The 15,604-nt window shown below is 38.1% G+C and overlaps 1 protein-coding gene across 1 annotated transcript; it reads right to left on the bottom strand.

Moving 5' to 3' along the window:
• Positions 1-401: 401 nt before the first annotated feature.
• Positions 402-13,708, bottom strand: LOC135471068 (guanylate cyclase soluble subunit beta-2-like). Its single transcript, XM_064750114.1, has 12 exons — positions 13,700-13,708; positions 11,275-11,348; positions 10,245-10,345; positions 9,524-9,707; positions 7,748-7,824; positions 6,470-6,970; positions 5,769-5,943; positions 4,378-4,523; positions 3,124-3,272; positions 1,815-1,961; positions 1,438-1,592; positions 402-705 (listed from the first exon to the last, which is right to left on the bottom strand). The coding sequence occupies exons 1-12, from the start codon at positions 13,706-13,708 to the stop codon at positions 402-404; spliced, it is 2,022 nt and encodes a 673-aa protein (XP_064606184.1).
• Between the last annotated feature and the right edge of the window lie 1,896 nt (positions 13,709-15,604).

Below are 15,604 nucleotides of genomic sequence, written 5' to 3'. Positions count from 1 at the left end.
TTGATCTAAATGTGGCTTCTTTCCCCATAGTTTTAACCAACGTTGTCTTTCTTAAAAAGCAAATCGCTTACTGACCCGCACTCCGACTCCGACGGATAATGTATGCTTTTTATTAAAAAAAAAATGACGTAGAATTAGAACTTAAACGGATACAGAATCATTTCTGATTGGCTTGTGTGTGAGATTGGCAAGTCCAGGTTATGCTGTGGCTAGCTTGAGGTTTAGGTACGGTGGATTTATTCAAGCGTGAGCAAAGTTCCACCGTTTAACATAGGAAACCCTATCAAACTGTCAGCCTGAATTCTGCATGTGTCCTTTTAATGACTGAACGGCCTAGGGTTGTGAGAACCCGGGGTATGTTGCCGGTAAAAGTTGGAAAATTAGTAGTCTGCTAGGAATTCTTACAAAACTATACATGTTGTGCTGGTTATTGGTTTATCAGAAGTTACATCCGGGATTTTGATAGTGGGAGACTGTGTAGTCAATGAGGAACTCCGCGTGAGCTCCTCTTCGGCCGTGGTGGCATTTTCTCCTGAATGCGAGACTTTGATTGTCGGATAGTCGCCCTCATCAGTGAATTCGTCATCAGGCTCCTTCATGTGTCGGTCGTTGCGTCCGATCAGAAAGTAGGTATGCATTGTACCTTTCCCTTTGATTTCTGTGTCTCCCCTCGTGCGAAACAAGTAATTGCCGCCCTGTATTTTGCTGGGGACGAAAGGAGGTATATGTTAATAACACTGGCATGTGTATGATTACGCTGACGTAGTGCCTTTTAGCTTTTTGGGACATTTCTAGACGTTATCACATGCCACAGACACAACATGAAGAACATTGTATTTTCGCTGCTACATCGGCTCCTGAAGTCGCTCTGTGAGCCTGTTAGTCGCTTTGTTGAATTTCGATAGCCTATCAATTATAACATGAACCAAACGATTAAAGGAAAGTACAGTGCGGCACACAAAGCGGCGTACGAAATTTTTTTATCGTAGATTTGTCGTACGATAACTTATACGTCAGTATTGTCCTATATGTGCGATTATCGTACATGTACGACATCTTTGTGAAACTGGGCCGCAATTCAGAATTAAAGTAAGGAGATAGAATGCCAAAAACTATATCTGGGAGTGAGTTTACTCACATTTTTTAGGTTGCTTTAGATTGATTTATATATTTAATTAGTTTTCATACGCCTAACAATGCCAATGTGGTAATTGTATGTGGATTATGAGCTGGTAAAATTACTTTTGACCCATGCACACATGCACATATGTGAACACCAACATTCAGACAAAGGACAGTTTCACAAAGCTTCGTACGACAATTTTTGTCGCACATTTGCCGTCCGATATTTAGTACGTCACCATTATAATACCATTGTCTAGTATGTGTGACATCTTTGTGAAACCTTTGTGTAAAAGGACTATCCTCTGTACATACTTGTACGTGAATGGACTGACGTGTATTCTGCCTGGCACTCCATGGCTCTCCATTCTGGACGCTGTGTTCACTGTGTCACCAAAGAGACAGTAGCGTGGCATCTTTAGCCCAACAACACCAGCCACGATAGGTCCGGTGTGAATGCCTACTCGGATCTGAGAACAGAAGTCGCAGATTCGAGTTGTGGTGCTTTAATCGGATCAAGTTATGAATTTTAGGAAAACTTTCGTTATAATTTAGTGTAACAAACAAATCTAAGCCTCTTCTTAATCGTTTCTTTTTGTAACTCCAATGTGACTAATCTGGAAAATACCACAAGTCGTTCCTCGTATATGATCAAATCCACTGTAACGTGTGTAATGTATATATGTATATACCTGAATAGGTAGCCCTGTAGCGGGTGAAGACACATTTGCCGCGTCTTCTACCATGTCCATAGCAAAATTTGACACCTTCTGAGCATGTGTCTCGGATATTTCCGGAGCTCCACTCACCACCATGTATGCGTCGCCAATAGTTTCCACCTTAACAGAACAATATAAACGTACAATATTAAGGCGTAGGCCTGCAGCACAGGTAGTAAAATCACAGTAGCGACGACAGTGTGATAGCTGGCAAATGGTCACCCGTTACCGGTGAAGTACAGACGCTTGTCATTTTACCTCAGTCAGGGTTTTATTGTTCATGTAAATGCATAAATAGTAGCAAATTACACGTTCCTTAGCACCAGGGCTTAAGCAGAATTAGGTAAAAAAAAATGTAGTGATGTTAATTGCAGCTGATAAGACGTCAGTGGTATAGAAAATACCAAAAATGCTGTGTTGTCATCACATTTAACATACAAATAACATTAAAACAATGAAAAGGGACCAAGCCTCGGGATTGCTTAGTCCACAAGCAGACCTCTGGTTTATGCAGATGTGTACAATACAATATAATTAAGACATAATTTCAACACACAGCTGTTATATATGTTGCATTATAAATTTTTCACCGTTATAAAATTCTATACTTTAACTCTAGAAAGAAATTCCGAGTTTTAGACTCAGATATGTGTATATCAAAGACATGGAGGGTAAGATGACAGTGTGATAGCAAAATGTGAAACCTGAGAAATTCGGGCTCTTGTTAATTAACCTCAAGGTAAAAAGCTCAAGGTAGTCTTCTTCCTATGATGCGCGTCATACAACAGTAAATACAACGCCGCTAACACACAGTACAAACTTTGCAGTAAACAAAAACAGTAAATAATGATTGGTTAACAAGCCTCCTGGAAGTATTGCGAAGCAATCAAAATCTCCTATTCCGTCAAAATGTAACAAATACATGTATGTTAGTCTGAACAAAAACGGTCTTAATTTTGTTGAAAATGAACCTATGTCCGTGTATTCTATATACGACGAATCGTTTTGAAAAAAGATTGCAAAACTGTCCAGAGCTAAAAACGGCCATAACTCTGTTCAAAATGGACAATATTAGGCGTTATATCTGTGTATTCTATATACGACAAACCATTTTGAAAAACTCTGCAAAACGGCCATAATTTTGTCGAAACTGAATAAAAGGGCCAAAAACTCTGAAAACTGCCATTCACGTAAGAATGGAAAAGCAGACCACTGAGTATATCGGTAAAGGATGTAGGCCTACAGCCAGATGGACAATACAGTTACTGATAACGTATCTTACCTTATACACATCGTGGGTGTTTGTCAGAGAGTCGAATCTGTGGTAGAGCGAGTTTAACATGCTCACGATCTGCAGAGGGGCACAGGCGGCGGCGATGTTTGTAAACGTCACTATGTCACTGAATAAGATCGTTACGTCTTCAAATTTTTCTGCAAGGAAACCCACACAAGCCTGCAGATCTGTAGACTTAGACATATGTATGCTGACGTAAGCTTTCTACCCCACTGCATTAGTTCAGTGACAAGGATTAGTTAATTAATTGGTGATATAAATATATAATGTCAATTATCTGGATTCCTACAAGTGAAAGGGTCCTCTGCGTGGTCCTTGCCGTTAATGTTAAAGTGATTAAAACCAATCCAGAATACTACGTGTGATATGTTTTCAATAGTTATATGAGTTGTCTTGGATGGACGACTTACATGGTCATAACATACTGAGTTCATAATATAAAATGCCAAAAGTCAGTAAACCTATTTAAGTGTGTTTTTAAGTAGCAATTGGGATTTTGCGTACTTGCTGACCTTTTATGGAGCCTTCATATGACTCCAGACCAAAATTGTACGCATTCCATTTTCGGTCCGTTTATTTCATACGCAGAAGCGGTCATTATATATCTAAAAGATGTTTTTGTTATACTAAGGTCTGTCAATCTTATTAAACTACATGTATGAATCACCATGTAAAATTCCCACCAACTAATTGTGTACATGCTTTTAATATGTCATTTCTAAATAAGTGTGGTCTTTTGTGCACCATAATTTAAATATTTATTTAAGTATTCATTGTGCATGGATATTCATACATACAGAATGTCATGAGACTTCTAAAAAAGTGTGGTCTTTTGTGCACCATAATTTAAATATTTATTTAAGTATTCATTGTGCATGGATATTCATACATACAGAATGTCATGAGACTTCTAAAAAAGCGTGGTCTTTTGTGCACCATAATTTAAATATTTATTTAAATATTCATTGTTCGTGGATATTCATAGACACAGAATGAAACAAAACATTTACACGTTTTTGACAATGATGAGTATAATCACACCAATTTGTAAGATGTATTTGTTAGATGAGTATAATCACACCAATTTGTAAGGTGTATTTGTTAGATGAGTATAATCTCACCAATTTGTAAGATGTATTTGTTAGATGAGTATAATCACACCAATTTGTAAGGTGTATTTGTTAGATGAGTATAATCACACGAAGTGCACATTGTATTTGTTTTCTCACACAGTGAGCTTACCTGCTTCGACAGGTTTTCCTTCTCTGAGCTGGTCGGCGGCTTTTACCGGTAACATCTGATAGAGCAACATATCTGTTTTCTGTTTCTCCGCCTCTAGTGCCCGGGAGGTCTTCCGCAATTCAGCCGTGGTTTCATCTAGTTTTTTGCTTGGAGGAAGGAATGACAACAGTTTTAATTAAGGAGTGTAAAGGCCTTATTTAAACACTGATGATTCGGATCAGAGCGCTGTGTCAGATTACACACAATGTCTACACAGGTAGCATATTTACCATTCAGGATGTACCAAGTGGTCTAGCATGCAGTAAAAAGAAGCTGTGTAACCAATAATAATATGACATCTAACTAATAACGTTATAAGCAGGTAAGATATAACATAGATTCAGTCGGTTTACTTATATTCTGAATGAAATTAGTTCTATGAGGTTAAAAAGTCCCCTCTCGGTGTTACTCTCTGGCGCCTTTCTCTTTAATGTTTGGCTAATAATAAAGTGTCATACATAAGCGGGAGAAAAAATCCACACCTTCTCGTGAACATGCTGGAATACTGTACAAATGCAAATTAAAGAAATTGCCGAAGTTAGGAGAACTGTGAGATGAAGAGGCTGATTTAGGGGGACATTCCAGATCCGCTGTCTTCACGTTTCGCGCCACGAATGGTATCATACTGCTTATGTAGATATTTATTTTCGCTCGGGTTGTTGCTATAAAGCGTTCTTTATTTCACATCAGTATATTTAACGAAACTATACCAGATAATTTATTTATCCTTGATTGCATATCTTATATTAATAAGGGAACAGTACTTGTACCCCGTTTTAAATATAAGTATTTGAAGTCGAATGAGGTTCGAAAACCGCGTTGCTCTGCACTTTATCGCAAAATGCACGACGATAATACGATACCATCAGGATTCATAAATATTTAACCGGGCTGTTTTCCGAACTATCATTTAAATATACGCATACTGTCAATCAGTGTTGTGTAGGTCAACCCAATGTCACACAGACCGGTTACATATATTCAGTCTTTCTGTCACGTTAAGACGTCATAAATTGTTTCACCTAGAATGGAATGAAAATTAATTAGCGATTTTGCTTTTGATTTTTTGCCCATTTTGCTCAAACTCTGCCCAGCGGCCTTCTATATTCATAGAAGACAAAGCTCATTAAATTCCGTGGATACATTAACTTTCGTGGATACATTAAATTCCGTGGATACATTAACTTTCGTAGTTCCTGTCAAATTTGACCTGTACTAAAAATATTAATCATTGTGTAAAAAAGAAAACCACATAATCCTGTAAGAAGAAAAATACAGAAAATTTAGCTTGAGTCGATTAAAACGAAAATGTACGATGATTTCGTAGTACATATAGACACTTTAAGGCTCACCTTATTTCAATCTCAGCAATCCTCTGCTGGTTAAGTAACACGAGCTCACGTGTAACGTCGTATATAGGTATGTCGGATAGAAATACGTTCTTCTCCATCAGCTCAGTAAGACTAGCCAGTCGCGGAGAACATATGTAGATCATGTGATCTACATCTTCTAACCACACCATTTGGCCTAAAATGCACACGTATCGGAAATGAATCTCCAAGCACAACGAATTATCACATTTTTGTCGTCCAGCAAATGATAAAAAAAAACAAATCATTCTCTTGACACTGTTAATGAACGTTCACGTTGAATTTAAATCTTTAAGCATTAAATATTGTTTGTTCTAGTATTTATTCCACTGACGCAGTCTCAGATTTGGTGAAGATATATTCTCTACATGACAAATGTTTATAGTACAAACTGTTCCATAAAATGCGCTGTTACAAGGAAAACATTATTTATATCGAGCAAAAGGCAAGCATTTCCGTTAGGTGTTAGTTTAAGAATATTAATTGGAAATGGTCCTGATTTAAACAAATATACTGATTGTCTGTATAGACCTTCATGAATGTTGAACATGTTTGTCTAATTTTGAACTATGTGAAATGAAACACCTCCTAAAAGCAGAATATACACTGCTGTTGCAGGCAATTTTAGGAAAATTGAATGTGCAGGCACACAACGTTCCGAATGAAGAATTCTGTATACTCACCTTTTACTTTTATTGATGAATCGTTGGCAAGTCCCTTAAGTTTTATTTCTAACACGAAATTTGCATTGATGAACGTGAGAATGTTAGAGAATGTAAACTTCATTCTTGGATGAACGAGGTTGAAACATTTTTCCATAAATGTGTTTTCCTCTGAAAGAGTTGGGCACAGTTTTTGAATCATGATCCCTGACTGTTTGACTGATAAGTCTTTGTCAAATATCACATGATATGGAAACACAAGGCAAAAGTTTTTAGCGGAAATCTGCAGATTTGAAGGAATGGTTGGGGTGAATGCATCACGGCTATACACCTTCATTTCCCCACTGTGTTGGTACACAACTTTGGCTGATTTCGATGTATTTTTGTTCTTGTCTACTAAAGTCACTTTGAACGAAACGTGTTCTTGTACATCTTTTTCTGTCAACTGCTGTGATGAAATATTGATAACTTCCAAAATGGCGTTGGTGTTGAATAGGTCTCTTCCCACTGCTCTCACAAGACCTTGGAGAAGAAAGTTGCGGAAAAATGGAATATTTTAAAGTGAACATAAAGTCAGTCACTAAAGTTGAAAAATATATTAAAAATTCTACACCACTTATCCACAAAATGAATAGCAAACAATCGTCAGTACCTAACCACTCATTTGGTGACACCGTTTTGCCATGTTGTAGCCATCTAGAGTTATGTCGCAAAACCTAGGAGCTCTCCAGTACCATCGGTATTAAACAATGTGACAATGAGAAAATCCAAAAAACGCCTGATGCCCAACCAAAGAGTATCAGCTGTGTTCCATGTTCAAAGGGCCGATGCTTCTTTTAGTTTGGCGCTTGGTCAGGGCGTTGTTCAAGGATACAAGCTTCGTATTTTAACAGTCCTATTCGTCTTCGTCCAGCATGGGTACTGACTTCAGTGAATTTATCGAACATAGCAGGACCCTCTGATTGATAACAGACTCTTTCATTCAGATTTTTAAAAGATATTTTCTAAATAAACCTGCCTTTGCTAAGGACTTTGCATCAGTAAAAGACTTAAACTTATCGCAAAGTCCAATTTATCTATAAGAAACCACACTGATAATCGAGAGCTAATAGGTTTTTTGAGGTGACAACCGTTTATCACGTGACGCTTTCAGCGCTAGTGTTTGGAAAGTTCTTTTCAAATAGATTCTTCAAGTGTTTTCAAGTAAATAATAGCCTAGTGTCTAAACATATATGAAAGTAAATTATCAGCATTAAAAAACGTCATTACATCATTAGCGCTTTGTTCAAGGAAACCTACCTATGACGATAGGATATAGTCCGGGTCTGACAGTGTAATAATGCAAAATTAAGGTGCCGTCCTCATTTGTCTCGCATCTGAAAATCGACAATCTTTGTTACATAAACTTTGCAACATCAGGAAATGAAAATGTTACTAATATGTTCTTTCTGCCTTGTGTACACAAGAAATGATTGTGTGTATTATTCTATCCGTTGTGCTCTCCATAAAAATTATAGACATATGCGTCGAAATAGACTTTCGTATACCATCCATCAACCATGAAAGGACGTTCCGGGTGAGTAATCACAGGGCGAATTCCCAAAACGACCTTTAAGACAAACTACCAAAGAACTAGGAAAGTATATAAAATAAGAAAATGGACAAAGAGAAGCAGTCAACATTTTCGAATGATGTTGGAAAGACGCAAGATATGTTCTAGGCGAGTGAGTATTCAAAACCAAATCATTTCAGTTTTGGGCTATATTACTAATTTGCACCGAAGAAACACAGACACGTATTTCAGACAGGTGTTTGTTTTTTCTTGCCTAGTCAGCTGTGACTACCAGACTGGTTATAAGAATTACAGATGCAAGACTTACCAGAGATAGGACACGACAGGTATAAGTACAAGGTTTACGGGACATAGGACACTACAGGTGTGAGTACAATAGTTATCGGACACAGGACACGACAGGTATAAGTACAAGGCTTATCGGACATAGGACACGACAGGTATAAGTATACGGTTTACGGGACATAGGGCACGACAGCTATAAATACAAGACTTAACGGGCATAGGACACGACAGGTATAAGTACAAGACTTACAGGACATAGGACACGACAGGTATAAGACACGACAGGTATAAGTACAAAACTTACCGGACACAGGGTACGGCAAGTATAAGTGCAAGACACGACAGGTATAAGTACAAGGTTTACGGGACACAGGGCACTACAGGTGTGAGTACAATAGTTATCGGACACAGGACACGACAGGTATAAGTACAAGGCTTATCGGACATAGGACACGACAGGTATAAGCACAGGGCTTACGGGACAAAGGGCACGAAATGTATACAAGATACTACTTTTTACAAAAACGTTGTAAGTCACACTTCTCGTAAGACGTATGTTGTAGTGCCATATAAAGGCGGCATAATATGCGAAAAAGATTCAAGAAAATGTTCACGAAGTTTTGTGAAACTGGGAACATAGATGGGATACGATAGACAATACTTACATAATATATAAATACAGTACTGAATTTTTAATAAATGTCAGTTGAGATCGGACAAAAAGGTACGAGTTTTCTCACAAGACGACCTCGTTTGTTAAGGTGCATTGATCCTTCAGTTCTCTGAACTTGAGTCGACTGTAATGTCAAAGGATATAGAACTCCTAAACGATCTGTAATTTCCGGAATGTTTCCCTCCAGGAATTTTATAGTTATCTTCAACCATCAACCTTATATATCGGGCCATTCCACGGTTGACCTCCACTCCAATTTATGAACTTTTAACATGTTTTTGACATTTAAAAAATCAGCTGGGTCTACACAATTCCTCAAGATATTCACAACTAGTCCGAAGCTGCGGCGGTGAAGACATGGGACGTTAACTTGTCCAGAGCACTGGGTGTTAATCACAAACAGGTCGGATAGGTATATTCTTTCGGATTTTTGACATTTAAGTCAAGCTGACACGACATGCACAAACTACATGTATATGTACATACATACAATGCGATTTACAAGAAAGTGACACTAATTTACAGATCCATAACAATACGCTACCTGAATGAAGGGGCCTCTATATTTTTGTAGCTCATTGCCAGCATGGAGTGTAGCGAATCGAGATTCTGTACAAAACTTGTCAAATCTTCTCCAAGGGATTTCAACATCTTGTCGTAACCGTGTTTGAGACAATATTGAAAGAAATATTCTCCAAAAACTTCTAACACACCTGTCACGGGTACACCTGTGCAGAAATCATGGGATAGAAAGAGAGGATTTAAATACCGATACTTACAGCTAGTAGAGGCACTGGATTGCATTTACCAGCTCTATCCACAATTTCTTGATCACACCTGCTCTAAGACCTCTTCACACATAAAACAGATACAAAGTCTGTTTTCAGTTTTTGTTTAAAATTGGCAAAATATCCATGACTTATTGCTGTCCATTTTTGGCCACCATAGAAATATACAGAAAGAATGGAATATCAAGCATGAAATGCACATATTGCATAGGGGAATTATTCAGTCTACTTTCATTTATTGTGCAAATGTACACGACTATGCATGAGATATTTGGAGTTTCATCAGGAGTACCTTACTCAGAAATGTAGCCTACTCAGTTGTGCCTTGACACACAATCGTGGCGATATCACCCATTTAAATTCTTTGACAGTAACAAACAGACATCACCTGACTTGAGTTGCATCCGTCGTACTTAGTTGTGGATTTAAATATGAAATATATACAATGCTTGGCATATGACACAGTGCAGAACGAACCTAGAATTTCTGAAACAGCTCCAATTAATTTGAAGGTTACAGAGTCGGTGTAGCGATGAAACACCATAAAATGTTCATTATCGTCCAGGTCTGCCTTCTGCCTACAACATATATACACATATATACAATATAGAGTAGTATCAGCTGTCATTTAGTTCTGCCTTCTCTCTGTACAACATACAAACAATATAACATCCATTATCGTAAAGTTCTGCCTTCTCTTTACAACATGAGATCAAAATAGTATCCGCAGTCAATCAGTGCGTCCTTCTCTGTATATGTCCAGCACATTTATTCCTCTTTGATTAATAAGGATTATTAAACCTCTCACCAATGCGCTCGCAGTAAGCTCTAGTCAAGCTCCTCGTGGCTTCCTCTCTGGTCCTACATGGGAATATCTGACAGCAGCCTACGGATGGTCGTGAATTTCCCTCGAACTCCTTAATACTAGCCGTCGTATAAGTGAAATATTCTTGAGTACGGCGTAAAACACCAATCAAATAAATAAATCTTCGTTGTTATCGCACCTTTAGGATCAGTGTTAGATATGGTATCATTTAATGTAAAAAGCCACAGCATTTTTAATAATTAGCAGGGATGAAAAAATGTGGATTTCGTTGCTCACTGAATAATGAGGAGGGGAAATCCGACGCGGAATGTACATAAACATCAAAGTGCAAATCCTAGAAAACCGCTTTAAGCTACAGTGGGTTTTTTCCATTTCAGTTGCTGACTTCTGTGACTCTGGCCGCTGTTGACCGATAATTGCTTGAAATGAAGGCGATGTTATCCCTCATGGTCTTCTGTTGTCACAGTAAACATGGCACTCACCTGTGACAAGGGAAGATGGCTGTGAACATCCGCCAACGGTAAAGAGTAACCCAATAGTCGTCAGGTACATCAGTGCCTGTATACAGTTAGAAAAAGTCGGCTCTTGCTCTTTTGCTTGCAATGATGCTTGCCAGAAGACTGTCGCAACTGCCAGATATTAAAATGTTACATGCATGTTACAATCTTCCATGGTACTTACAGTATTCGCTTCCAGTTGTCCTCTCCGAATTTCTCCAAAACCAATTCCCGCACAGCTACGTGGATTTGGCCATACTGTGGAAGAGAGAAGCAACGTTAATAAACTCACTCAATTCTGTGCGAGTCCATTATGAAGGAAAGTCAGTTAGAAAAAGCAGATTTTTATATACATGTATTGTTATGTGCACGACTGCCGTCAGCTTCTGAATTTAGCTTGCCACTGTTTACATACACTGAGTTCAGAGCCTACTGTCTGCCTCTGCCTTAGAGTGTTCCAGAATACGCTCAGTTCGGTGCCTGTTTGTTTACATCAAGTGGTCAGGAATTTTCTTATTCTAGACAATTCCACCAGGCTATGTAAGACCTATGAAAGCAGGTCAAAGGAAGAGAACGGAGAATTATTGAGAGTTTTGGATGCTTTCGCTGTGTATTACTTTAGTAGGCCTTTTGTGCTGAATTTTGGTGTCTTTATAGCCTCTGGCTTTGTTATGTTATATCTCCACCGAGCACTTATTCAGTTTGAACTTGTATGTTTAATTTGTGCTCGTGTGTACACAGTGCTTATTAATACACGGACCCTGTCTGTGGAATTTTGTGTATATTTCGTCATACACTCAGTTATACTGTGGATTTTCCCTCTTATTTCTGCATTTCTGCCTGTATTGTTTTCCGCATTGTGGAATATATGCGTCCGTTTGGACTTGACACCACTGTACATGTAAGTACTTTAGTATTTGTATAGATACTGCTATCCTTTCTTGTTAAACTTAAGTACTTTAGTGTTTGTAAAAGTCTTATTATCAGTTCTTGTTAAACCTAATAAATTGTTGTAAAATAAAATCTGCTGGTTTTGGTTACCTTTTTGTGCGGCTAAACTGTCGTGTATTTCGAACAAGCCATCTCTTTATAATACAGTTTGGGTCGTAACAGCATATGAAACTTATTCTTCCTAATTTCTCTTCCAATGAATTATTTTTTATTGTGTTACCTTCTTGCTGTGCAAATACCAAATACCGTTTTGTGAAAAACAGGGCACTAATGATAAAATATGCCTATTCACTTAAAATGGTGTATGGGATAACCCGTTGTAGGCCCATGTGGTTTTTTTCTTCTTCACAGGTGAATGTTTTAGTCATGCCGAAACGGTAATTAACAAGACTGACATGAAAACTCATGTCAAAAGCCGGCTTTTGTCATATGTCATAAAGGTAAAACGCAAGTTCTCCCCGACGAACTTCATGTTAGATAAACAGTATTCGTCATGAGGTGATGTCATCGGACTTAAAAAGAACCCGTCTCGTGTTCACGGAGACAATTTACGTGGACATCGTTGTTTTCAAATAAAGTTTAAATCTTGAGCTTTTTGCGCCTGTTTAAGTAACGCTTTGTTGTAAACACAAAGTATGTATGAAACACGTACCATTCGATGTTATGGTAAACTCAAACACAAGACTACATGTACGTGGTATTTTGGTGTCTGGTCATATACGTATCACAGCAGCATGAGTGGTGCCTAACAGATCTTTTTGTTTTTCATCGTCCAGCTGCTGGGAAAGGCAGGGGCTCTCTATACACGTGAACGTTCTCATATTCCAGAAGCCGAACCTTCTTACCGCACAAAAGCTCTGCGCTCTGCAAGTGTGTTATTGAACTTCTGTTTCGTGTGACTAATTGCGACAGATGGGAAGCACCTTAAACCTTTTGGTCACGTCCAGCTCCCAAAACTGCATTGAGGGTATGTGTAAAACGACGAAAGCCAAGTAACTTACATTTGAATCGACAGTGAAGAATGAAAAATCTATGCCTCAAGGTCAACAAGTAGAATGATACTAGGCCATGAAAACGGTTATGCGTCAGATGAAAAGCCTCGGAACATAAAGCGGTCTTACAGATAAGGATCTAGTCGGCCCCTGTTTGTTTCCATAAATCGCATGGAACACAAACACTACCCCAGGATACATGCAACAAATTCGAAATTCATCCATACTAACTATGACGCTGACAGGGACTATGTGAATACTTAATGACAACGGTAAGATGAACCTCAATATTTTTGACTCCACGAAGAGTTATTTGGCACCGTGGACAATATGCCTGTCTAATGACTGACGATATAACCCTATAATCAGCTTGATTGCAACATTGGTCTTGTCAGATGTATTGTCAAACGTATGACGTCCGCTCACCGCTATTTGTTCACAGAACAAGTGAATCTCAGAACGCCCACCACTTATTCGTTCATCGGTCGATAGATGGCTTCAGATGTTACTGCTTTTCTATATACGACATCAGGCTTTATGAACATTTCGCTTACAATCTTAAGAAATAACACAAAAACAGCATATTTGTAGGTTGTTAAATTTAAAGTTATCCACGCATAGTGAAATACGATTTGGGGGATCTACTGGAAATCGCGTATTACTTACCCAAGACATTCGAGAAGTGAAAGACCATGCGTGTGTCACCGTATTTTCTCTTGCCAAAGAGCATGATTATAAAAAGGCCTTACACTACAAAACTCATCACAGAGAAGCACCACTTTCGAACAGACGTCAAATAAATTGGAAATTAAAGCTCTGAGTCTGTAATCCTTACATTACTAGCTTTCTTTAGTTCATATACGATGAGACTGAAACAGGATTATCGATGGAGCCGGAATGTCTAGTGTTGTTGGATTTGTTCTTTGTTCATTGGGATTTTAAAAGGACACTTTGATAAACGACTAAGCTCAGGAAAATAAGGTTTGTCAAATGCATGAGTCTACTGTATTTGTTTTTTGGAATCAGAAGGATTCCTTCACAAACTGACCCCAGTTACCCAACACCCGTAAGGTCCCACGTGGGTCTGAGGCGTCGGACGGGTGTGCTAATTATGAGAGTCAACCAGTAGGATCCCTCGTTCCAAAATCCTATTCGTGCTGAACTATGGCTAGAGCAGAGATTTAATAGACAGCAACTTTATACCAAACCGCTGTAGCTAGAATCTATAACCTAGTAAATATGTTGGACATACCAAAAGGGTAGTTTCACATGACTGCGTTCTCAAGAATTCCATTGTAATTTATTCACAACTCTCAGATAATAAACAACCAGTTGGGTTGATCGTTCTGAGCCGGTTACACGATGGCGTAAAATCAATAGCAATATTCTCCAATTTCATATATTAGCATATTTTTCTTGACTAACGGGGTTTTAGGCCTATGACTTTGAATTTAATAGCAGTTTGCAGAAAATTCGAACCTACTGCTGAGTCTCCGTAGAGATTTTCTGAAAATCTGAGGAAAATTACAGAGAAATTCAAATTCCAGTAAGTGCTAATCATTTTGCAAATTACTTCTATCGTGTTTCCGTTATGACTATACGTGTTACAGAAAGCTATTCTGTAACTATGCCTCTATCAGGTCAATAATCGCAAGGCAAATTCTCAAACCCACGTTTAACACAAACTACAAAAGAACTTAAAAAAGTATGCGATGTGTCACGAACACTTAGAAGAAAAAAACAAGAGAGAATGACCGATATGCAGTCACAAGCTTCGACGCATGCTCATTTCAAAAATGCCAATTAGGATCAAGATAATGGAAACCGCGAGTACTTCAATAAAGCTGATAGTCACGGGTAAAAATCCTTAAATAGTTGAAAACATAAAAATTAAAATGTTTCTTAAAATGGGCGGCTTGTATTTTTGGCAATTTTTACACACAGGGGTGTATATTTATACCATGGCAGTTGATGATTATAGTGAGAGGGAGTAAGGCTTCAGTTTAGGCTATAAAATATTCAACACACAATGTAGTGTGTACGTTATTTAACCGAGACATAGGCCATTTCTTTTTCATTATTTTTCTTCACTAAACCCATGACATCAACCATCAATATTCTTCCTAGCTCATTTGTAGATTAATTTATAGTGATGGGCTCCAACCCTTACAAATTCTTGCAACAGAAATAAAATTTTGATTCATAACACAAGCTGGAGTTTTGAGATCGAACCCTTTTGTCGTTGAAGGTAAAAACAGTCATCATGTATCATATGACTTGAGAAAAATGTTAGAAGCAACCTTTGATGACATGAATTTGCCGGTCACTTGTTTCACTGTGTTCCAGAGGCACCAACGGCACCTCTTTCCTTTAGAAACTTCACAAACGCTCAGCTCCTTAATTTTTTTGACAGGTCACATGACACAGTAGGACAGTTTTTCCTTTAGCGATGAAAGAGTTCGTACTCGAAACTCCCCTATTGTGTATGTTTTAGCAGCATAACAATTATGCTTACAATAAGAGCTTTATGGAAATCTTTATACTTTATCAAAATGCTACCTTGTAACCTAT

Source organism: Liolophura sinensis, chromosome 7, assembly GCF_032854445.1.
Source record: "Liolophura sinensis isolate JHLJ2023 chromosome 7, CUHK_Ljap_v2, whole genome shotgun sequence".
Classification (NCBI taxonomy): Eukaryota; Metazoa; Mollusca; class Polyplacophora; order Chitonida; family Chitonidae; genus Liolophura; species Liolophura sinensis.
Note: the sequence above shows the minus strand (reverse complement) of the source record. Positions and strands in the feature narration are given on the sequence as shown.

Coding starts and splice junctions, on each gene's coding strand:
- LOC135471068 (XM_064750114.1), bottom strand. Junction 9,708..10,244: donor AGCTGTTTCAGAAATTCTAG/GTTCGTTCTGCA, acceptor ATTTCTGCACAG/GTGTACCCGTGACAGGTGTG. Junction 4,524..5,768: donor ATTGCTGAGATTGAAATAAG/GTGAGCCTTAAA, acceptor CCTTCCTCCAAG/CAAAAAACTAGATGAAACCA.